At 39.6% G+C, this 24,538-nt stretch overlaps 1 protein-coding gene across 1 annotated transcript in view; it reads left to right on the forward strand.

Moving 5' to 3' along the window:
- Positions 1 to 7,102, forward strand: part of LOC309704423 (dual specificity mitogen-activated protein kinase kinase 6-like) — a 12,947-nt gene extending 5,845 nt beyond the window's left edge. Inside the window, exons 5-12 of the mRNA XM_082529558.1 lie at positions 898 to 1,017; positions 1,116 to 1,232; positions 2,248 to 2,299; positions 2,395 to 2,522; positions 2,787 to 2,864; positions 4,467 to 4,606; positions 4,848 to 4,893; positions 5,159 to 7,102. Of these exons, the coding sequence (XP_082385684.1) occupies positions 898 to 1,017; positions 1,116 to 1,232; positions 2,248 to 2,299; positions 2,395 to 2,522; positions 2,787 to 2,864; positions 4,467 to 4,606; positions 4,848 to 4,893; positions 5,159 to 5,236 (759 nt within the window). The 3' untranslated portion in view covers positions 5,237 to 7,102. The remainder of the gene's footprint in view (positions 1 to 897; positions 1,018 to 1,115; positions 1,233 to 2,247; positions 2,300 to 2,394; positions 2,523 to 2,786; positions 2,865 to 4,466; positions 4,607 to 4,847; positions 4,894 to 5,158) is intronic.
- Positions 7,103 to 24,538: the final 17,436 nt, after the last annotated feature.

Here is a 24,538-nt window from a genome sequence, read left to right on the forward strand (position 1 = left end):
AGGGGCGGATCTAGCAAAGTTTAGCCAGGGGGGCCGATAGGGCATGAACAGGGAAAAGGGGGCACAAAGACATACTTTTCTTTCTTATTCTCATTTAAAATGTCTAGCTTTTAATAAATAATTATCCGAATCTTACACCCAAAGTTTTAATTTGATGTAAAAGGAATAGAAGTCAATTACTGTATATAGTGACTATTAAGTCTAATATATATACCCTAGTAAGCTATAGTACTTTTTCCTTTGGGAAGGTACCATCTGTGCAGTCTGCAATTTTGTTGAAGAAAGATGTTGAATCTATTTAATATTTCTTGAAAAAGAATTGATTTCTGTGCATTTTTTTTCACACTGCATCAAATTAAGGTTGATTACGTTGATTAAGCATCATGAGGTGGAGCGTGAGGGGTGGTTCCCTATTTTTTATTTATTTATGTTTGTTGTTGCTGGGAGTTGGAACCCTATTAGTTAGGTTGCTTAATATTTCTGCTAAGTACTCTTTAAAATACCAGAATAGGGAGGATGGTGTAGGTTTAAGTTTATTAGATTGATCAGTATTGCTGAACTATGAAATATTTTTTTTTTGCATATAGGTATAACAGAATAGCTTTAGGGTAGTTGTTGTTTTAAACTTGAGTATGAACTTATACAAAATGCAGCAAGATATTTAAAAAAAAAACAGTTTTGTTGATTAAAAAACATTATATCGGATTCATATCGGTATCGGCAGATATCCAAATTTATGATATCGGTATCGGTATCGGACATAAAAAAGTGGTATCGTGCCATCTCTACCTTAATGTAAAGCACCTTTAGGTGACTGTTGTGGAGCCTTGGCACTATGTAAATAAAGCTAAATTGAATGGTGCTGAAACTGCAAATCTATGATATTTGTGTCACCAGAGGATCCGTGCCACAGTCAACACTCTGGAGCAGAAGAGGCTGCTGATGGACCTGGACATTTCCATGAGGACTGTGGACTGCTTCTTCACTGTGACTTTCTATGGCGCCCTATTCAGAGAGGTGAAGCTAGTGTTTAAACGTCATTCGTGTATGACTGTGCTGTGCACTGTGTGTTTCTCACCTTATTAATGGTCGATCATCTTCTTGGGTTTTTTTAGGGTGATGTTTGGATCTGCATGGAACTGATGGACACATCTTTGGATAAGTTCTATAAGAAAGTTATTGAGAAGGGCAGAACTATTCCCGAGGACATCTTGGGCAAGATCACGGTAGCAGTAAGTCACGTCCTCGACATTTTAAAGCCAGTATCACTAAGATTAGGTGGATGCACATGTGCATGCAAATACTCTAAAGGAGTAGCTCACTTTCCTTTTCTCTAGAACAAATGCTTACTTTCTTTTTAAGAGGAAGATAAGTAGAATGACAGTTTGTGGTTTTGCTGGTGAACAGCAGCTGGGCGTAGAGACTTTCTAGAATCTTGCCACACGTTGAGGTCGCCAGTCAGGCAGAGCTACAGTTTGACATGCTCAGTATGGATGCTCTGATAAGCGTTTGTCAGAACATTCTCACAAGTCCCTCCAGTTCTGCAAACATTTTACATTTCTGCATGTGTACAATTTGGAAAAAAATCGTAACTTTGATGTGTGCAAAACCCCAAAAATACAACAGTAAGAAAATGGTTTAAACAGCAAATTTGAATTTGTGTTTTTTGCAGAGCATAAGCCTCGTTTGATTGCTGTGAAGCCTTTAAAAAAAAAAAAAAAAAAACTGAGAAGTTTAAGAGTGATAAAGTTTATGCAAAGCACAGTGTTGCATTGAAAATAGATATGATTATGTGGTGGAAATCACTGCACGGGCTATGCAAGACTTCAGGAAGCTTTTAAAAAGACTCATGAGAAACTTTGTTGAATTATGAAAACAAACACAATAAACGTGGCACTGAACTGTTACATTATTGTGACATTATTGTTTTTAGAACTACACAATTTGGTCTCTTTGTTTCCACAACACACACACACACACACAGACCAAACACTACCATTAAAAGTTATGCAGCACAGTGGGAGAATGCACAACTTTTTTTCAAACTTGTTTGCATCAAATTGTAAATGAGCATAACGCAACCTCCTGTTTGTAAATTTTCCATATCAGATATGTTTTATGTTCAAATAAATGTTAGGTATGAATCATTTGAAAATCACCATATCCTTTTGCCCTAGCATAACACATAATATATATATATATATATATATATATTCTTTTTCTGAAATTTTGTTATTTATTCTACAGATTGTAAAGGCATTAGAACATCTGCACCGTAACCTGTCAGTGATACACAGAGGTAATCAAAAGATCAAATCACAAATGTACAGATTTTTCTCATCATTTTTAGTCTTGTATGTGCTCTCTTACACTCTTAACTATGTTTCTCACCAGATGTAAAGCCCTCCAATGTTTTGATCAACACCTTGGGCCAAGTGAAGATGTGCGACTTTGGCATTAGTGGCCACCTGGTGGATTCAGTGGCTAAAACGATGGATGCAGGCTGCAAGCCCTACATGGCGGTGAGTGAGGACTGTCAGAGCCTCTGCTGCCCAACAGTCTAAGCTTTCAGACATCCTCCCTGAAATGTCAGCTCACAAAACCAGAGCATTATTTGAAATAGTCTTGAAAGTTTTCCTATTTTGGATACTTCAGAATGTTCAATGATTCTAATTCATGTCTGACTTTGAGATTCATTTTTTAAATTCGTTTATTAAAAAAAAAAATAGAAAAGTAATGATCAAATATTTGTACCACTTATCTGTTCTTAATGTTTTCTTTTTCAGCCTGAGCGGATCAACCCTGACCTCAACCAGAAAGGCTACAGTGTCAAGTCGGACATATGGAGCCTCGGTATCACAATGGTGAGCGGAGCTGTACATGGAAATTTGAATCTTTTCTACCTGCACGCAAAGAAATGTTTTCAAAAAGTAGTGCTGCCTCGTAGCATCCACTGACTTACCTTTTTACTCGCATGCGGATAAAACCACTTTTAAAGGTTGCAAACCGTCCTTTTTCTGTTAGATGATGAATGCTTTTATGTGCTCTGCTGCTTCGACTTTATTTTGGATCCACACCAGTCACACAGATGGCAACCACCACACTCACAATGTTGGTTCAGTTTTATGTAATCATCTGTCCATTGTCCTGTCAATCAGAGCAGTTAATATGTCACAAAAATAAAATGATAAACTCAATTTTCTTGTCAGAAATCATGAGAACGAATATGCAAACAATGGCAGGCTTCCTCGGGTTGATTTGTGTAACTAACCATTTGGTGAGATACAATGCTACCAGCTAATGCTGAGTCATGGTGACCGTTACGCTTTTGATAACCGAGCCACACGGATTCCATTTCATTCGGCTGATAATAGTAGTTCATGGTGGTTTCAATTAATATATAAAATGGCTTACAGATTGCTAGAACTTTTATTAACTCGTTTTTACTTTCACTCCTAAATCTGATTGCTCTGACATGAAGGATACATCTCAGGCTTCTCAGTAAAAATTGGTCTAATTCAAGACAAATGCTGATTAAAATTTTTTTAAATCAATTTTTTATGTTGCATGAAACCATTTTTTTATTTTTCAGCAAAGTGCTGGAAACATTCCTCTGAGAATTTTGTTCGTCTTGACATGTTGGCGTCACAGTTATTGCAGATTTGCCAGCTCTGCATCCTTGAAATGAATCTCCCGTTCCGCCACGCACCAAACATGCTCTGTTGGATTGAGACTCGGTGACTGTGGAAGCCATTTGTCCTGTTCAACCACCAACTTGAGATGGTTTTAGCTTTGTGACATGTCAAGTTATTCTGCTGGAAGAAGCATCAGAAGATCATAACAGGATAAAAATGGTCAGCAGCAATACTCTGGTGGTTTGTGGCATTTTAATGCTGCTCAGTTGATTCAAAGGGATCCAGTGCAACACTTTTAGGATCCTCCAAATTCTGACCCTACCATCGAATGATGAAGTAGAAATCTTCTATTGCTCAATTTTGGTGTGCCTGTGTGAATTGTACCCTAAGTTCCCTGTTCTTAACTGACAGGAGTGGCCTCCACTATGGTCTTATGCTTGCTGGATTTTTTTTTTTTTTTTTTTTTTGTTCCATAGATCGGGAGTGTTTTCTTAAATACTCAAACCAGCCTGTCTGGCACCAACAGCCATGTCCATCCAGTTCTGATGCTTGGTTTGAAGTGTTTACGTGCCTGAATGCACCGATGCCATGTGATTGGCTGATTAGATATTTGTATTGGTGAGCAATTGAACAGGTGTACATAATGAAGTGGCCAGTGAGCGTAATAAAAGTTTCCAATTGTGCAAAATTCAAATTCTGTAGAAAGACATTTTGCAAAATGTGCTGAGTTTCTGCAAACATGAAAGTAAACCAGTACATGTAACATGTAATCATGAAGTTGAGCTGTAATGAGTACAGTATTTGTTGAATTCTCCTTTCTTTTCTTCCTAGATTGAACTGGCCATTTTGAAATTTCCCTACGAGTCATGGGGAACTCCCTTCCAACAGCTCAAACAGGTGGTGGATGAACCTTCTCCACAGTTGCCTGCTGACCGTTTCTCCCCAGAGTTTGTAGATTTCATCTCTCAGTGGTGAGTTTCACCTTAGATGGCAATCATTACCTTGTGCTTTAAAAAAAAAAAACAGGAAGTAAACACTGAGATCCAGCAGGGGTCAGTGTTTGCCGTTTGTTTAATGAAAGAGGTGGAGGAGAGTGTTTCTGTGTGTAACAGGACATGAGACCATGCTCACACATTTTAGTGCTTCTTTTGTATAGTTTTTGTATAAAATTGTTATTATTTTTCTCACTTTTGCATTTCTTTTGTTTTACAGCTTAAGAAAGAAGCCCAATGAACGACCGGCTTATACAGAATTGATGGTTAGTTGTTTGTAAATATTTGATCACTTTCTCAAAAATTCTAAACACCTGTCATGTAACAAGCAGTTTTGCCGCCATTAGCATTCCTGCCATGAAGATCAGTGTCTCATTCTTTTTTTTGTCCACAAGATGGCAGCCTTGTTCTTTTAACCCAACAAACCTGTTAAATTATGTGCATTTAACATGTAAATAACAAGAGAGCTGTAAGTAGAATGTTTTCCTGCCATTCTGAAACATTATGTATTTTCTATTTATATGTATGCAGAAACATCCATTTTTCACCCTGCATGACTCCAAAGAGACAGACGTGGCCAGTTTCGTCAAGGTCATCCTGGATGACTGATGTGGTCACTCCAGGCTCCGCCTCATCGGGGATAGGCGGGACCTCTCAGCAAACGAACCTATGGCCTACCTTTTTGTGAAAACTCACTGGAATGACAGACTCATGCACCCACACACAACAAAGGGGGTGACCCAAAGACTGACAGCAGCCCAACAGCACTGGAGTTGGACAGCAGTGGTGATATGAACTTGTACGGTCAACTGGAGAGGTTTTAATTCACTCTTCCCAAGCTTCCTGTGTGAGCAGTTATGCAGTACGACAAATATGAACTCACCCCAATTTGTTGTTCTTATCTTGTTCAGTCCCCCTCCAAAAAAATCCTTATTTTAACTCTTTCTCTAAAGCAGACAGAGCCAGCCTTTATTTGTTTGTGACATATTTTATGCATACTTTCAATTATATCTGCAAAACCATCAGTTAATGTGTATGCTGTTCTTGTACTGAAAGCTATATTTGCATATCCGTTTGTATCCGTTTCAATACTGTAGCTCATTGAAAAGTGTGAATTTTACCACACTAGGGCCTTACTGGTCAGCTCGGATCAGGTCTGACCTGGTTGCTGCCCACGTGTGATTGATCAGTGCAGGGGCTCCAGTTGTTGCGGGCCAGGCTGTGTGGGAGGCTCCGGAGCTGAGACAAAACGCAAGAAATGTCAAAGGTCATATTCTGGATAAGTCGAGTCGCACAGATCTGATCCATGCAGTGGGCCCCTCCCGCATTGTGGTTTTTTTGGGTATTACAGAGTTGGCTCCTGTGCTGCCATTGTTACTGCCTGGTGGTGTTCAGGGGTTTGCCTAATCAAGCTCACAGCTTCGTCTTCTATGTGCCATTTTGCAAATCGTTCTCATGACTTATTGCATTAAATAATTTGTGTTCTTTTTTGCATTTGTTCTTTCCTGTGTTTTGTTTTGTTCCCCCCCCCTCAACCACCCTTTTAACCCCACCCCCTCCTCGTCTCAGTTCCTTCTTATCTTATTGATTCTGGTTGTTTTTGTTTTAGAGATCTTTTTATGCCTTACACAGGCAGTATGTTAGGGAAATAATTTATGTTTGGAAGATGTAAATATCTTTGCTTTGTTTTTTCTTTATAAATGTAAGATGACACTGTCCCAACCTGTCCCGGTGTAGATGAATGGTAGAGTGGTTGGATTAGTTTGTTTTAATGCAGTGTGACACGCATGCACACAAAACTCACAGGGCAAGCTGACTGGGCCAGGACTGATGTGCTCCACCATTCAGGTTTCTGCGCTCTCCTATCAGTACTCAAAGATGACACCCCCCCTTGTTCCCCCCTCCCCCTGGTCATCTTCATGAGTACTGGACCAAGATCCTAATTTTTTTTTTTTTTTTTTAAGTCCATGGTGGGCAGCCATCATTGTTTCTCTCAGACCATCCTATGCAGAGCTCCATGTGCACACAGCAAGAGGCCCTTGTTATGTGGCAGTTTCCCCACCCCCAAGTGTTAAGAGACTGAGATGGTGATGGTATTGATGGTGGCGATAACTGCCGGGCCTCAGTTCATGGCTAGTACTCGCTGCCCCTCTGGTTTACACTGTAGTGCTACCTTTTAAGTCAGTGAATTAGGAGTATTTATGATTGTGAATAAGGGAAAAGCTAGCAACACCACAAAGAAGCTGCTGTGGGGTTTTTTTTTCTTCTTTCGTTTTTTTTTTTCGGCCTTCTTTGCATGGCCATTCCCTTGGTGTGTAAAAGTGAGCTTTTACGCTGATCACAATGAGAATGGAACACTTGCTCTACCTCTTATTCCTTCACTCTATTTGCCACCTCTTCACTGGGTGGGAATGACAAACTTGAACTACGGACAGACAAAAAAAATTAATAAATAAATGCTTTATTGTTCAGTAACTAACTTTCATGTCATTATTCCTGCATGTGTACCAATAAAACCTTCCAAGGGTAATGCAGGCATTACGGTACAGCTCTGAAGTTTAAAGTTAGAAAGTTGTTTGGAGTGACATTTAATCAAACAGTGTGTCAAAGATGGACACGGACTACAACTTTTTGCCTTAAACTTAAATTCCATACAATTGCCATCAGTGAGCGACTGGTTTACAAAACACAAGATTCTTTATCTACAAGGAAAATGCTGCTCACTTGATTGGCGATGTCAAGCATTTCACGAGTTTAAGGTTTCACTCGGTAATTTAAAGTAATGGAAAAGCAAAAGTTGTCCATTTGTAAATTTGGTCTTGGCTAAAGTCAAGGCTTCAAAAAGAGTCCAGTCAAGAGTTTTGTTGGGTTTTTGTTTGTTTTCCAGTATTGTCTCTTTGTAGATCTGTCTTCCAGTACACTGTACACTTTAATTGGCCTGTATGATCCACAAGCATCTAAATTTTTACTTGCATGTTAGTAAGAATTCCACTTTAGACACTTGTTTGTGCAGCCATGCACTCTTGCATGAATAAAGAAGCCGACTGATGCAATTGTCACCAAGACGTCCGTCCTGCACTTTATGCTGTAAAGTGCAGGATATAAATTAATTGAGGCGAGAGACACAACTGCATACATCTATTGTTAAGTGTTGCTCAGAGGAAAAAATTGCCTGTGGCAGTAACACCACAGTTACTGCTTGTGTAAACGTCCTTATGTAATTACACTGATGTGAATGCACATTTTTGGGAAGGCAGTGACCCTTAATGGGTGCGTGATGAACAGGATTCCTTCATTTTGTAGACTCTTTCTGATTGCTTTAAAAGAAAAAAAAACACGAGTGTCAACAGTGCAGTTCAACAAAAGCTTACTTTGAGCAGCCTATTCTGCCTCTAGTGTGTCAGGCAGAGGCCTATGATTTCACGCCAGGACGAGAAAACTCAATGCCAGTAGACTGCAGGCAGTGGTCCAGTGTTGTGCAGTAGAGGGGGATTGTCAGCCAAGCTAAAGACGCGCTTTTTAAGAAAGTACTCTTTTGATGATGGCTTACATAATGCTACACAAAAGATTGTCGTGTGAAGGGGGAAAACCGCTAACATCTGCTTGAATTAGTGTCCGAGCTCAGCCTAAAGTGCACTGTGATGGAGAAGTTAAGATGCCAAAACAGGTTATGACATAATCCTAACTTATAGGCATTAATTAGGAAAAAGCTATGGTTTTTATTTTTAATAGTCCACCTCATTCTGGATATTTCTGCTGTGGTTTCAAGTGACTATCGCATATTTCTGACTATCTTAGCACGTCATCAATCAGCAGGCAGATGTTGGGGTCTGTGTTGATATTCTTTTTTCTGTTCAACCTTTACTATCTCATTTCAAATTCTCAGATAGGTCTCATTTAACAAATAAGCACTAGTGGATTAAACTTATGCCTATTTTTTGCCTGGTGTAGTAAAGTTTGGGAACTCTTGCTGTTGCCCCAAGGGTCCCGCAGATGGACAGAAGAGTGCCAGACAAGACAAAGTATGTGCACTCCATTTTGGAACTGTTTTCTTAATCTTATGCCAGATCTCACGATCTCCTGACCTGCCTGCGTCCTTCAGATCGAAGTTCGAGTGGAATGTTTTTTTTCCAAGCCATTAAACAACTCATTAGTGTGTCTCACGTACGCATACTCTTACACATACAATCACGGCATCCACTGATAACTCTGTTTGCTAATTATCATAATTAGTCGGTGTAATGAAAACTGTGAGAAAGCTCGGCGTCGAGCCACTCTGAATCGGTAGCCTTCTCTTTCTCTACTCCTTGCCAGGGAAAATGTGGCCATTATCGTGCCCTTTGAGGGCAGATGCACAAGAAGCAGATGACATGGTGTATGTTTCCCTTTGACGGGCATAACACAGCGTGGCCTGTGGTGGGAAGTTAGAATAGGGTCATTTTACTGAGACTGGTGAAAGAACTTTTATGGAACTAGATCTTCCTAAGCCCTGGGCTGACATCACAATCTTATGCAATGTTTTGTACTGTAGATGCACACAACTCACACTGAGAGTCTGGGAGGTGTAAAGAATGGGTTACAAAGTGGTGACTGTTGACATCAAAGAGGAACATGGCCAGTTAACTTGCCTCAGGAAATACAAATATATACATATATATATGTATATGTGTATATATATGTATATATTTGTAGGTATAACCTCCATGAGAGACATACCAGATGCCATCTTTGAAATGAGCCAAACATTACATCACAAAGCAGTTGGCAACCTTTTTTCATGTAGAAAGAAACTTTTTGTATCGTAAGAAAGAGTCCGCTCGCTGAAAAACCTTTTGTTGCACATTAGCTTTTTTAAATCTCCAAAGTTCAGATGGAAATTGTTTTCTCAGTCCTTTAATCCTTAAGGATTACTGGAAAACATACCTAAAAGAGTAGGTACTCATTGAGAAAACAAACACGGGTCTGTCAGTGTTACATTTTGTATTGAATATAATACAGTTTATGCAATAATAAGAAGCCATGCAACAAATGTTACTCAACTGATATCTGCTGGATGCTTCATTTCCATACTGCAAATCTTTTCTGTGAACTCTGGATTATACTAGTAAAAAATATATGAACGAATACAGTTTAAAAAGTAAAGTTTTCCTTTATAAATGTAACACAGTGAAAGTATAAAACAGAATAAAATATAAAAGTAAAAAAAAAGGATTACAGTATTTTACCTTAGTAAAACATTTAAGAAGCTTATTTTCACCACTGAAAAGTATATGAAAGTTATAGATCATTTAAGCATGACGAGAGGGCTGAAACAACTCCTGCAAAATAATCACCATGTTTACATGCAAACATGTTGGTGTGCAGCGCCACATTGCTGGATGTAAACTGTCTCCTTTCTGTTAAAAGCCTTGAGGGGAGTTCTGTGCTCTCTGGTTTCAAAGGATTGGGTGACAAAGCAGACGCTAGGCCATAAATAAATCTTCTGCAGAAAAATGTCTCAGAGGGCATTGCACAGGACGAGGCAATTACATAATTACACTTTGGTGAGATCTTTTGGGACCAAAAACAGCCAGTGGCTTGGGAATGTCTGCTGCTGTACCTTTTTTTTTTCCAGCTTTTCAGGCTTGCATGATTACAGAAGCAGCATGGCCCGATTACCCTCCCACCTGGCCTTTTTGACACTCATGATACGAGTTGGTTTCATTATTTCCCCAATCAATGTTGTTATTTTGCATTAAAAGTGCCAAAAAATAACTGCTAGCAGCTGTGAATGTAATGATACTCACCACTTTTGCTATTGTCTTTTGAGTTAATAATAGCTGTTATTTCCCATTTTTTGTGTTACTTACTCGCACTTTTCAATAAATCACAGCTTTGTAGTGGATGTACAATATTTGTCAGCAACATCGGTTTAGTTGTTCAAGCCAGCCATTTACTTGGGAGAAGCTTAATCCATTAAGGCATGTAGACGAGGTCAAGGGTACCTGAATGGGGAAAAAAGGTTATTTTAAGCTACAATGATGATGAAGGGTGAGCCCTTTCAGAAACTACTGATCTACTGGGATTTCAGTGCGCAATCATCTGTGGGATTTTCAGAGAACTGCCCAAATAGAAAAACAAAAATGCGGTTAGCGGTGGTTCTGTGATCTGATGAGCATAAACAATCCGGTCATTAAGTGATGACTTGACGAATCCTACTTCCGGGCCTAAAGTAGTCTGCGTTTAATATGGCTTTTGTGTTGTTAACATGTTTAATGTTTTGTATTTTCTTCTATTTAATCTCAAAAAGCTCTAAGACAGTCAGTGATCACTGTTGACCTCCCTCGGCTTTTATTACCGCTAATCATTTATTTAAGCTCAGTTTTTAAAACCTTAGGATGTAACTACAGCCCAGCCCATGCAGCAGTATATGAATGACTAACCTCGTATTGTGGATGGATTATCTTAGTTGTTCTCCTGGCTGAAGTTTGGTCCTTTTACAGCATCCTGCCATGCGATTACATTTGTTCCTGACCACCGAGAACACTCACGTTAACTTTTATCGAGTGAAAAAAAAGTTAGCTTGTTTATATTATGCTAACATAGCTGTGTCGCTAGCGGTCACGTAGCACATCGTTATATACCAGCTAGCCCAACTTCAGTAACCCTACAAACGTCACTGCTGTTTAGTTTTCTGTCTATATTTATGTTGGAAGTGATAACAGAGCTGTACGTTTTAATTTGTTTCCAAAACCCTGCAGTCATGACATGCTATATTGTATTTAGATAGAAGCTAGCGAGCTAACTTCCTGCTAACTTCTGACTCCGTTAAATATCATAAATTCCGTTTTCATGGATGCCTGGATGTTAAGCTCAATTGTTACACCTGGTAGAGCAGAACGCTGATCATTTTATTAAAGATGAAAGACTTTAGACAGTTTTTCAACTCTCAGTAATGCCATAGTGATCATTTGATATATGGACCTGCAGCGGAGTTTAGGCCCAGACACAGCTAGTGACGTCAGACTTAACGACCGGATTGGAAAATTCAATTCAATTCAATTCAATTTTATTTATATAGCGCCAAATCACAACATAAGTCGCCTCAAGGCGAGAAAAACCCAACAATCATATGACCCCCTATGAGCAAGCACTTTGGCAACAGTGGGAAGGAAAAACTCCCTTTTAACAGGAAGAAACCTCCGGCAGAACCAGGCTCAGGGAGGGGCGGCCATCTGCTGCGACTGGTTGGGGTGAGAGAAGGAAGACAGGATAAAAGACATGCTGTGGAAGAGAGACAGAGGTTAATAACAGATATGATTCAATGCAGAGAGGTCTGTTAATACATAGTGAGTGAGAAAGGTGACTGGAAAGGAAAAACTCAATGCATCATGGGAATCCCCCGGCAGCCTATGTCTATTGCAGCATAACTAAGGGAGGATTCAGGGTCACCTGGTCCAGCCCTAACTATATGCTTTAGCAAAAAGGAAAGTTTTAAGCCTAATCTTGAAAGTAGAGATAGTGTTTGTCTCCTGAATCTAAACTGGAAGCTGGTTCCACAGAAGAGGGGCCTGAAAACTGAAGGCTCTCCCTCCCATTCTACTTTTAAATACTCTAGGAACAACAAGTAGGCCTGCAGAGCGAGAGCGAAGTGCTCTAATAGGGTGATATGGTACTACAAGGTCATTAAGATAAGATGGGGCCTGGTTATTTAAGACCTTGTATGTGAGCAGCAGGATTTTGAATTCAATTCTGGATTTAACAGGAAGCCAATGAAGGGAAGCCAAAACAGGAGAAATATGCTCTCTCTTTCTAGTCCCTGTCAGTACTCTTGCTGCAGCATTTTGGATTAGCTGAAGGCTTTTCAGTGAGTTTTTTGGACATCCTGATAATAATGAATTACAGTAGTCCAGCCTGGAAGTAATAAATGCATGAACTAGTTTTTCAGCGTCACTCTGAGACAGGATATTTCTAATTTTAGAGATGTTGCGCAAATGGAAGAACGCAGTCTTACATATTTGTTTAATATGTGCATTGAAGGACATGTTCTGGTCAAAAATGACTCCAAGGTTCCTCACAGCGTTACTGGAGGCCAAGGTAATGCCATCCAGAGTAAGAATCTTGTTAGATACCATATTTCTAGGCTTTTCAGGGCCGAGTACAATAACCTCAGTTTTATCTGAATTAAGAAGCAGAAAGTTAGCGGCCATCCAGGTCTTTATGTCTTTAAGACATTCCTGCAGTTTAACTAATTGGTGTGTGTTATCTGGCTTCATGGACAGATAGAGCTGGGTGTCATCTGCATAGCAGTGAAAATGTATGCTATGTCTTCTAATGATACTGCCTAAGGGAAGCATGTATAATGTAAACAGAATTGGTCCTAGCACTGAGGACTGAGAATCCGTCCTGCAACCATCAACAATGCCAACAACTACTGTATCAGAAATTCAAGCTGATGCTGCTGGTGCAGTGGTGTGGGTTTTTTTGGCACACTTCGTCATCAGCTGAGCATCATTTAAATTCCACAGTATTGATGTTAACCATGTCTAACCTTGACCAAAGTGTCATCTTTTATTGGCGACCCTGAGTAGGATAACATGCCATGTCACACAGCTCATTTTATCTCGGCCTGTTTTCTTGACGACAGAACGAGATCACTTTACTCACTTGGCCTCCACAACCAAAGATGTGATGTTGTTAGGGTACCTTCGGGTGGTGTTCAAATCAAATCAAATCAAATCACTTTTTATTGTCACATCACATGTGCAGGCACACTGGCACAGCACATGCGAGTGAAATTCTTGTGTGCGAGCCCCACAAGCGATATTTAGCAAACCTCGTGGGCCTTTGCGTGGTTGGTAATCCATCCTCGGATACAGCTTTAGCATGCTATCAGGTGCAAGGTCATGGTGCTGCATATCAAATGTAAGGGCTAATTGAATTAAACATTGAATAGAAGCATTACACTATGAACAGCAACTGTGTTAGAGAGATTTTCTCGACCTCTTGACAGAATGATTTGCTTCAAATGGATATCCCGAAAAAAAACTTCAGAGTTGTTCCAAGCTAAACCCACTGGAAATCAACAATCTAGTATTACACTACATTAACAAGCAGCTTAACCTTACTTTGTCCCAAAACATACTTCAGGTGCATGTTAGTACTTCTGTCTTGTGCTGAAGGTGATACCTCAACAGATTAGCGATTTGATAGTGGGGCCTGGATTAAAGCATGTTGTAATTAAACGCTGATGCACCGATGGCAAGCATCCATCCTAAACAACATGGCCAAAGCAAAGTCTGAGAGGAGATGTGTGTGTCTCGGTGCTGCTTCCTGTGTGCAGAATGAAGTGCGTGTGTAAATAAGCAGAGTGCATATTAAAGCAAATATTTGTCATCAGTACTCCTCATGAAAAAGAGATGACAGTGTATTTAATCAAACTGGCAAATGGGTTCTGTGTACTTTCAGATGCCCATCTAATGAGTGGTAAAGGTTTCTACAATCAAATTTCAGCTCCAATGTTTGTGCTAGTTTATGGTTTCAGTAAAATGGATCCACTGCAAAGACCCAAAGCAGGTGAGTGTGACGTACGAGTTTCGATTGCTTAGAATTCTAACCCTCGCTCAGTTATGTTTAGTCAAGTCATCATGCAATGATTCCTCCACCATATAAAGTATGAAACATTAGTAGAGACCATAATTATATCAGTAATAGCCCTTTGCTAAGATGATGGATTGCACTGCTGAGGGAACCAGGAGGGTGTGTTGTTTACTGCATGATTGGGAACATTTGGACTATTTTAAAACTCGGGACAGCAGAAGAAGGTGAAATTTAATATCTTCACAATCACTGCTGGAGCAGAAGTGCTGTGAACTGATGTCAACAAGTTGAACAGCTGCAGCGAGACAAGGCAGCCTCTCCTGTCAAACCACAGCTGAAGGCAGAGCCCTCACCATCCAAATCTGGAATAATAACCTCACTGATGAATATTTATTCCAGCCCAGGTCAATTAATTTGTTGCTTGCACGCTGCAACTTCAGCCAGACCTAAAGGAGGAGACAAGGGCTTTTTTGACCCCTCATCACCCATTTGCCTGATTACGTAAATGCGTTTCAATGTTTCCATTGATGACCTCCAGCATTACTGACAAGCAACTATTGATCTACCAGTTGTGTTTTGGTAGGCATCTGCGCAAATGAGCAGAATGGTAACACCCATCAAACTGCTAGAATATTCCTGAATGAAATGAAGAATGCTTACGAGTTTTCTGTGCCAAGCCTGTTACCTGCAAACACACACGCACACAAACCGGCACACGTAACTCAGCAGTTACGTGTGCCGGCTTGTGTGGTCCTAGTATTGTGGTCCTGTGCAGTGTCTCATACGTGGTCCATCCATACAGATTTACAGTGTTTGCATTATATAAAATGTACTTTTAACAGGTCTGTAAAGATAAACTCCCATTCTGGAAAACAAAAGCAGTAAAAACTGGATCTAGTGATTCGCAAATATCATAAAGTATTTAAAGTGAGACATTTTCAGTATTTCATGAAAATTGTTAGCTCATTTTGAATTTGGTAGCAGCAACATATTTCAAAAGATCTGGGACAAAGCCCATGTTTAGCACTGTGTAGCATCCACTGTTCTTTTAATAACAGTCAGTAAAGATTTAGGAACTGAGGAGACCAGTTGCTGGACTTTGGGGAGGAAATGCTCTCCCATTCTCATCTGGTATAAGATTCTATAGATTCTAGCTTGGCCTTTCCTGAAAAAGACCGTCCCTCTTTTCTTTAGCCTGGAGGATGTTGTGTCATTGTTTTTCCAATAGGAAACAATAAAACTGGAACTCATGTGCAGTGTCTAATATTGACACAATGTGATTCTAAAACACCACTTAAGCACCTAAAAACTCCTCAAGCATCTCCCCCACATCCTCGATCTCTTCCTGGAACCTTTAAATAGTGTTCTGGCCCAGGGGAGGACAAAGGAGAAAACAGGCGAGTGTGTACGTGTGCTACACCCAGGAATTGACTTTGCACTAAAATTAGTGCACAGATACATTTACACACACTAAATGACCACATGGTGACCCATTGCATTCCTGTTGCTAATCCTTATCTTACAGGATCTGTCAACTATACACTAAATAGCTGCTCAAGCTGGGAGACAGGTCCAAAGTGGTAGCTAAAGAGAAAAAGTGCCTAGAAAAATGTATATTATCTAAAACAGAATACATTCCCAGTGCATCAGTGCCATTGCACCAATATACCAAGATTAGTCAGTAACTGATTCATAAATAGTACAGTGATTAACTGAGATTATCTGCAGATTCGTTTCTACTTATTCAGTGTTGCCAGTCTAGTTTGAATGAAAACATATTCTGAGTCACCATCTCTTCTTTGACTGGCAACCTTTAAGCACTGAGAAGTGAGGGAACCAGCAGCTAAAGTTTTGAAAGCCAAACATTTTTCCATGCTTGCAGTTTGCCTCTGTTTTAGTTTTAAAATTGCATGAAAGGCCTTGGTTGTAGGGAGGCCACTGTAGCCTTCACTGAACAAGGGTAATCCCTGCCCATCTTTATTTCTGAAAGACTCAGCCTCCCTATGGTCTGTTTATGCCAAATCATATTAGAAGAATCCTTTAATTGTCCCACAAGGGGAAATTTGGGTGTAACAGCAGCAAGAAATACACATATACAAACAAACAGTGCACAAGACACAGAACAGAAACATACACAATTTTTACATATTTGCATACCTACCTTTAGATATTCCATCACGTATTTCTCCTGCTTATCTCCTGCTGCCTCTATTTGATGTAAAACGAGCAAAACATGCAATGTCATATTTTTACTTAAATATGGAGTTTCAGTAATTCGTAAATTAATGTTTTGCTTTTGTTTTTTTTAACCTTTTTGCACAGAATCCCAAAGTGAGATGCTTTTCATCGTGTGTACCTCTCTGCCTCTCTGTGCCTGTTCATGCAGTATAACCAGGATGGAAAAAAACACCATCAATCATAGTGCATACGTAAACCTCGTTTCATCAGCTCACGATCATCTTTCATCTTCAAAACGCCACTGTGAAAAGTGGAAACGCTTTCTTTCCAGTGCTATGAGTTTCTTTCAGGAGCAGGGCCAGTCAGCTGATCCAGCTCCAGTGGCCCTGCTAGATCCAGTGATTGCATCAATATCCCTTAACACACCCCATTCACTTTCCCCCCCCCCTCTTCTTTTAATTAGCGATGGAAAGTAATCGTCTCTCACGAAAGGGATGATGTATTGTTTTTAAAATAGACTTGGCAAAGCAGTTGACTTTTGTCCAGATTATTTCAAAGTCTGCCAAAATTTAAATGACACAAATAATCCTGGCTTCTGGGAAAAAGGATGATGGCGTATGTGCTGCGTCTCCTTTTCAAAGTAATCTTTCAGTTGACAAAAGAGTGTGCCACATGCACATTCACATGGGGTCACAGCATTGCAAGTACATCATTTTCACTTAAATTCTGGCAAGGCACTTCCTTTTTTCCCGTTCCCTTTTGCTCGTATAACTCTTGCTGTCTTGAGATCAGAAGGCTGACTTTTCCTTGGTCTTTGTGCTGATTCCAAGGTGCCAAGGTAAGTGACAAGGAAAGTAAAGAGATCAGGGCACGACGTTGATTACCTAGCCCACAGGTGTAAAGCTGATCCCTCTCTCTGGCACAAGGATGTCCTTAAGTGGTGCGCTGCTCCTCTTCTGTTACCCGTTACTCTCTTTGGACAGAAAACTTGCCCTGTTTTCAGTGCTCTACTTGAGCAGAGATACAGTAGCTTCTGTTACTCTTGTGGCTCTTTTACATCACATTAATTAGACTGCACTGGATAGCCAGTACCTACTTTGTTACCCTGCTATGCAACACATTACTTAGTTTGCCAGAGGAGCGATGATGTATCATTATCATATGTATCACTTGTCAAACTACAGGTACTGGATTCGTGATATATTGTGTATTTGCTTTTAAAGCGACAAAGCTGATAATATTAAATGTTACATTATTATTTTTGATAATTTACTGTAAAGGACACAAGTGTTATCATGTCGACCTTGGCCTGCTCTTCCCCTTTCACTCTTTCCCCTCTAGAGTTCCTAATCAGGGGATCACGTGTCACCTCATGCCGAGCTTTTTTCTGCATTGTTTTCCTTTGGGGCGACCTGCTTAAATCAAGCATAAACTACCTCTGTAATCTCAGGACAGGCAGGGCCGAAGAGAAAATTGTGCTGTGACGTAAGAAATAATCTTCTTGTTTGGAGAAATTGCAGCCCGAGCATAATGAGGAAATTGCTTTGTGTGTGTGTGTGTGTGTGTATTTTGGTCTGTATTATTTACTTATTTTTTAATGGGGAAGCTTTTTGCTTACTTAAATATGCATTTAATATGTTAACTATTTTTAGAGTCTTTGTTTGCTTCCCTTCAATTTCTTTCAGTTATATTTTATTATGATACTAGAAATTCAGTGTATGCATGTATAAAATCCATGATCACTGTAACACACTGGGAACATTGGCGACCCTTTCGCTGTTTGTATACTTTGGGTCTCACACAGCAGTGGGAAACATTAGCGTCCCACAACCGGATAGCAGAAAGGCCACTACTGCAGTAAACATCCACTTGTAAAGTCTGAAGCCTAAAAGATAATCTCACCTAGAAAAGAAAGAAGATGATATCGACCATCTGCTTAGTCTGGAGGGGATTTCATTGGCCTGCTGCAGCTGAGTCGAGTCATGGGGATGATTAGGCCTCCCTGGTGTCTCATTCCACTGGGTGCCAGGTTCAGTGTCACCACTGATTGGATCCTCTAATCTTGTTCTACGTGAATTAAATTTAAAGCAAGGAAGAAGATGACCGCATTCACTTTGGGTCTGCTCCACATCTCTGTGATGGTGTGTCGCTGCGACTCCTGCTTCGCCTCTTCCATGATTAACAGGTATAGTATCAGACAAACCGTTTTTATCTGACATTAACAGATATCCAAGGTTATCTGAGTTCAAACAATGCAGTGAGTAACCACAGCAGCACAGTGAATATATAAGTTAAATATGAGTTTTGACTGACAACAGGCTAATTAACCCTAATTGATGCAGTGAGTTGCTTCTCCTTTTTTTTTTTTAAATAACCCTATAAGAAGACATATCCTAAAGAGGTTGCTGAAACTATTAAAAATGGGGTAAGAACATGTTATTAAAATCTGGCTGGACCCTCAAGGAAGAAATGTGGTAGAAAGAAAAATCTTGAAATCAAATCAGAAAAAAACAAAAACAAGAGTAGAAGTCACAACTGTTTGAGAACATTTCTACATGCACAATATAGAAGAGAACTTATCAGCTAGGCTAATCAAGAAAAAAAGGCTTCACGTTGCTGGAAAACATAAAGATTGAAATGGAGTGATGGAAAATGGTCATGTGGTCTGATGAGTCCAGATTTACTCCTTTAGAGAGTGATGATGTATCAGGGTAAGAGGAGAGGCAGATGAAGTGGTGTGCCCATCACTCCTTGGTGAGTACTCAACAAGCCTGTGGGGGCAGTGCTATTATTCAGGGTTGTGTCAGTTGGTCAGGTTTAGGTTCAGCAATATTATGTGCTCCAAAAATGAGGTGGGGTCATTAGCACATTTTCTATAAACACTATAAATAAAGTGAATATACTCAAGGACCATTTTTTTATCCATCCGCGGATTTTTGTTTGATGATGTTTGAGTGATGATAATAAAAGGTCACCGCTGCACAGAATAGTTTTCAATACGCATATTTTGTGCTCTAAGTTTTTAATAATACTGGATTAATAGCGACGTCTAATTGCCAAGCAGATGTCGAAAAGAATCACTGATTACATTTGCAGAAATATTCTAACATGTACAATCTTAGAACTTGAATATCTGTTTTTGTTAATCATAATTTTCATTTTGGCTCTACAGAATTCATCCTCTGCGAAACAGAGAAGACCGAATATTTACTCTAAATTTATTGGCTGTTTATACAGTATTTGTTACCTTGCCACACTTTGGGTTTGGTGAAGAACAGCTCCCAAGCTAATTCTATAAAAATAATACAAAAAGGCAAATATAGTAAAGTGTTGCGGGCCTCATTGCAAATCAGATAAAAGCAGTTACACGAAGCGCAGCAACAGCAGGAGCAGCAGAGATCTACCGGGGAGCAAAGGTTCAGCCACGAAGCCTGTCACATGAGCTCTAAAAATAATTGAACATGTCATACTATCATCATCTTCTTTTAGAGTTAATTTTAAAATTCTTATGTTTGTTTTTAAATGTCTACACAGTCTTGCCCCGCCTTACCTCTCTGAGCTTCTTCATCCCCACATACCCTGTCGGTCTCTCAGGTCAGCTGACCAGCTGCTCCTGGAGGTACCGAGATCCAGGAGGAAGCTCAGAGGGGACAGGGCCTTCTCTATTGTGGCTCCAAAATTATGGAATAATTTGCCCATGCATGTTAGAGAGGCCCCTTCACTGTCCACTTTTAAATCACGTCTTAAAACCCACTTATTCCTTGGCTTTTAACCTCAGTGAGACTTAGTTTCTTTTTTAATGCAGTAGTTATTTAATTAATGATTTCACTCTTCTTTTATTTGTTTTTTATTTATATCTCATGTAATTTTATTTTACAGTTCCAATGTACAGCACTTTGTGTCAGCTGTGGTTGTTTTAAAGTGCTTTATAAATAAAGTTGATGATGATGATGATGATCATCATCATCATCTATTCGGGATGCCGAACAAACAACAAGAGTTTGATTCCAAGTTTATTATGTGTCTCTGTTTGCCCCGCAGAGGGTTCCATACTGGAGCTGACGTCGCTTGTTGCCCAGATATCGTTATGGTAACCCTGGCTGTTGGCTCTTTTAGGTGTGGAAGCTGTTTTGTCCTGAGGGAGCTGCTGTGCCACACATTCAGCGGAAAGAAAACAGCGCACCATTCACAAAAACAGATTTACAACACTGAATGAGCAGTTTTGTTCTTTGAACATGGAGCCAGCTGGTGCGCTTCTTAAAGAAACAGGCTTGTGGTCGAACTGGGTGCCAGCGAATACAGCGAAGGATCATCTCTATCATAATTTTCAAACTCTGGAATTGTATTTATTTTGTGAAAACATCATCGAGAAGATTTGAATAAGTAAATAAGAAAATATTTAGTCTTACGGCCAGCACAATTTGGTCGGATATTGGTTGACATAAATAAACAATGCCCTGTTTGGCACTTAGGCCTGCAGTTGGCTGTGCTCTGTATATGAATGTACAAGAGTCGCTGGCTGACAAGACCGGTTTAATGTTGACCTTTATCACTCAAGGGCTGGACACAGTTGAGAGGAATCCATCACTCCTCAGCTGTCACCATAAACAAACCCTTCTCAAGTATCCAGTTCCATTTAAATTATCCTTCAATGAAATCACAAGTTTTATTTTCCTTTATTGTTTTCCAGACTTCACTAACCAAGTTTAAGGGGAGACCGGATACTTTTGCAGGCATGACAAAACAGGAGAATGACATAAAACGGGCAAATCAGACATTTAAGGAGACAGAGATACACAAAACAGTGATGACTACCTGCACCTGTTAATCCTATAATGTATCACTTCCACCTCAGGACGAGTAGCTCATTTGAGCTGCAAGTAGATGCTGGGGATGCTGAAATGGAAGCGTGCAGTATATACGGAGGACAGGAAGGCTGCATGTTAGCTATTGCTTCTTATTTTCTGAAGCAACTGTATTATAGGTTAAAATAAATAAACAAGTAAAAAGTGTGATACCGCACACAGCCAAGTCCTCTAAGTACAAAGTGCTACTGGTTATGAGCCAACAATGACCATAAAGTTGGGATCACTTTTGTTTCCTGGCTCTGGCTGTCTCTGTCAAGGTCAGAGGAGCCAGAGCCAGAAGATCAGAGGCATTAATAGACAAGCATTTACTGAGATATGACATATAGGATTGCAAGCCCGTGCATGCACCGTGCCTAAATGACAATGTTTGCAAAACAAAATTTGCATGAAATGAGAACGCAAAGTGGGAACAACAATAAACTGACAGCATGTAAATGTGACTACTGCAATCTGCTGAATGCAGTTTTTGTTGCTGCTTGTGTGACCGGACACACCCACTGTGAATAAATATACATATTGTCTTTCACCGGGCTCGGGGAATGGAAAAAGCCTGAATCCCATCCAACATATTGTACCTGCTGGATTCTCCTATTCCTCCCCTGAGTGTCATGAGACACTCAGCTGTCAAAGATGAGGCCAAAATGAGTGTCAGTGTGCTGTGTGTATGTATGTGTTTGTGCAAATGTGTAAGGTTATTGTAGCTGAAACGACATTAAAAATTAGCAAGGATTACTTGAAATTTAATACAGCATAATCCTGTTACGCATGCCAATGTAACGTGAAATCGTTTTTAAATTTTTCTTGGTAGGCAAAACAATGAAACTTGAGTAACAACTGAAAAAACACAAAGGGGGCAAAATCAAGTTGAAATCGCCCAGGCTGATAAAATGAAACCAATAAATAAATTAGCCAGAAACTTCTTTAAACACTCAACAGCAGAAGATTTTGACAAGTGTGTTGAGTGTTGGCCGTGTTAGTGAAACACATTTATCTGTGATCTGGCACTCTATTGCTTTTTAAAATGAACTGTAAAACTGTGTGGCTCCAACAGAAAATGCCAAACTGATTGTATCGCGTAATCTCAGATGCTACAATTACTGGCTCTGCGCTAAATGCTCATATCAATGTGCTAACAACTATCATGCTAACATGTTTTAATGCTAAATACCGCTTACATCAGTTTTTTGGCTATGAAGGTCTTTATATACTGTATATACGTAAAATCTGTGCAAATATTTCCTGCTTTAAAAAGAATGATTGGACTCTTCTTATTGCAGCTATTCATATTTCATATTTTTCAGATAAACAGATCAGCCTAATCAAGCCAATGCATTTGGCAACAAGTGTGTTGGCACAGTGGCAAAACTGGCATTGGTATAAATACAAATAGTAAAATAATACTATTTTACCGAGTACACATGGATGATGCTGCTCCACGTCTGAAATAATTTGTCATTTGTGGCCACTGCTCTGACAACAAGAGCTCAAACTGCTGCAATGACATCCTATAATAAGTGCGAAAGCAGTCATCATACAACTAACACTCCTGGATCAAACCATGAAATTCTCTTTAGAATCAGATGAACTCAGAATCTCAGTTTTTTCCTCTTCTTGTTTCAGGACCAGCTCATCATTGCTTGATGTTGACTATTTTGTACAGTGCATTTTTAAAGGACAAATTTACTGCAGAAATGCAACGCACTGTGTTGTACATGTTATACGACAAGTTCAGATTAGAAAAATTCTAAACTTTGCTTTGTTTTTTTTTCAGTGTTCTGTGTGTAATGGCCTGTAAATCTATAGAATAAAAATCTATGTGTGAATATAAATCACACATAGAGACAAAAAAATTGATTCTCTTCTATATAATGCTAGATTCTGAGTGCTTGTGTAAGAGTTAATCCCATTACCAGTCACGTGCTTCCGCACTGTTCAGATTGCATTTCTTTTATTTACATGGGTTAGCATTTCTGCTGCAGCAGTGTCCTTACATGAGAAATATGGCAACATGATCATTTTTGGTGTGGCAATTTAAATGCAGCAGGTGAGTATCAGTATTTTTTGCCCCATTGTCAGTCACCCTACCGCCATCATCGACTGACAGTCAGCAGGCCTCCATTGCACTGCCAGATCTACCGAGAAAACTTATGTAATTGCCATGTCATCAGAATTATATAATTACCTAATTTAATCCTGATGCACTCACAGAACACCATTATGGTGTCATGGTGTCTTTCCCCCCTATTTACACTAAAGATCAAGGATTTATAAAAGGCTAATTTATGATTGAATTACTGAATTTTGTGGCATTCCCCGTCTTCTTATGTGACAGCAATATATCACAGACTTTCTATGAGGTTTACATATACTTGCCATTAGTTATATTATTGCAAAATCCAAGGCCCAAACCACTGTTTAGTATATCCAAAATGCCGATGCTGTCTCTTAATCCCAATTTCAGAGGTTTGTTTAGTAAAAGGTGTAGTTTAACAGTTATTCATAACTGGCAGTATGGCTCCACTCTATGGCCTGGCTCAACTATGCTCATACTTTAAAAAAAGCGTAAAGTAGGGAGATCAGATTCAAGACCAACTGTACAAAATGGAGCAGGCAAGTCAGACACATCTTTGAAAACTCCTAGGATTGAAGTGGGGTGCATGCCCTATATTAGATTTGCCAAAATGATGCATAGAAGGATGTAAGATGAACCATGAACTGACATGAGGTGGCATTTAGATCAGCTGATCTATCAGGAAAAACAAGTGGCTTGCTTGAGCTAAACTAGCGTTTGATGTGACTGTAACAGAGATGTCTTAGCTGTTAGATGACCAGAAACAATAAGCCAAAACAAGTGACACAGATCGGCTCAAATCAAACTGCTAGAACTCATGATTCAAGGTTAACCCAGTGAAAACAAAGAGACCGGAGTCATTTAATCAGGCAAACGCACACATGTCACTGTCTTGGATTTTCACAATTTGTTTTCACAATAAAGAGGAAACTCCTCTGTAATCCCCCCCTCTTTTTTTAAATCTGATTTACAGCATTAATCTTGTTGCCGCCTAATGACCTCACCAGGACACTTAGGACGTTAATTCAGGGCAAATACACTGTTACAGCTATTTATAAAGTGACAAGCTGCGGATGTGGCCCACATAAGATGAGGCTCGGATAGTTTTTCTGATATAATTCCCTCCTAGATGTGACCAACTTTCCAGACTACAGACAGTCTTCCTCTTGAGCAATAAATATGACTGTGTTTTTAATACATTTTAAAATTATGACC

This window comes from Aulonocara stuartgranti, assembly GCF_965226115.1.
Source record: "Aulonocara stuartgranti genome assembly, chromosome: 4".
NCBI lineage: Eukaryota > Metazoa > Chordata > Actinopteri > Cichliformes > Cichlidae > Aulonocara > Aulonocara stuartgranti.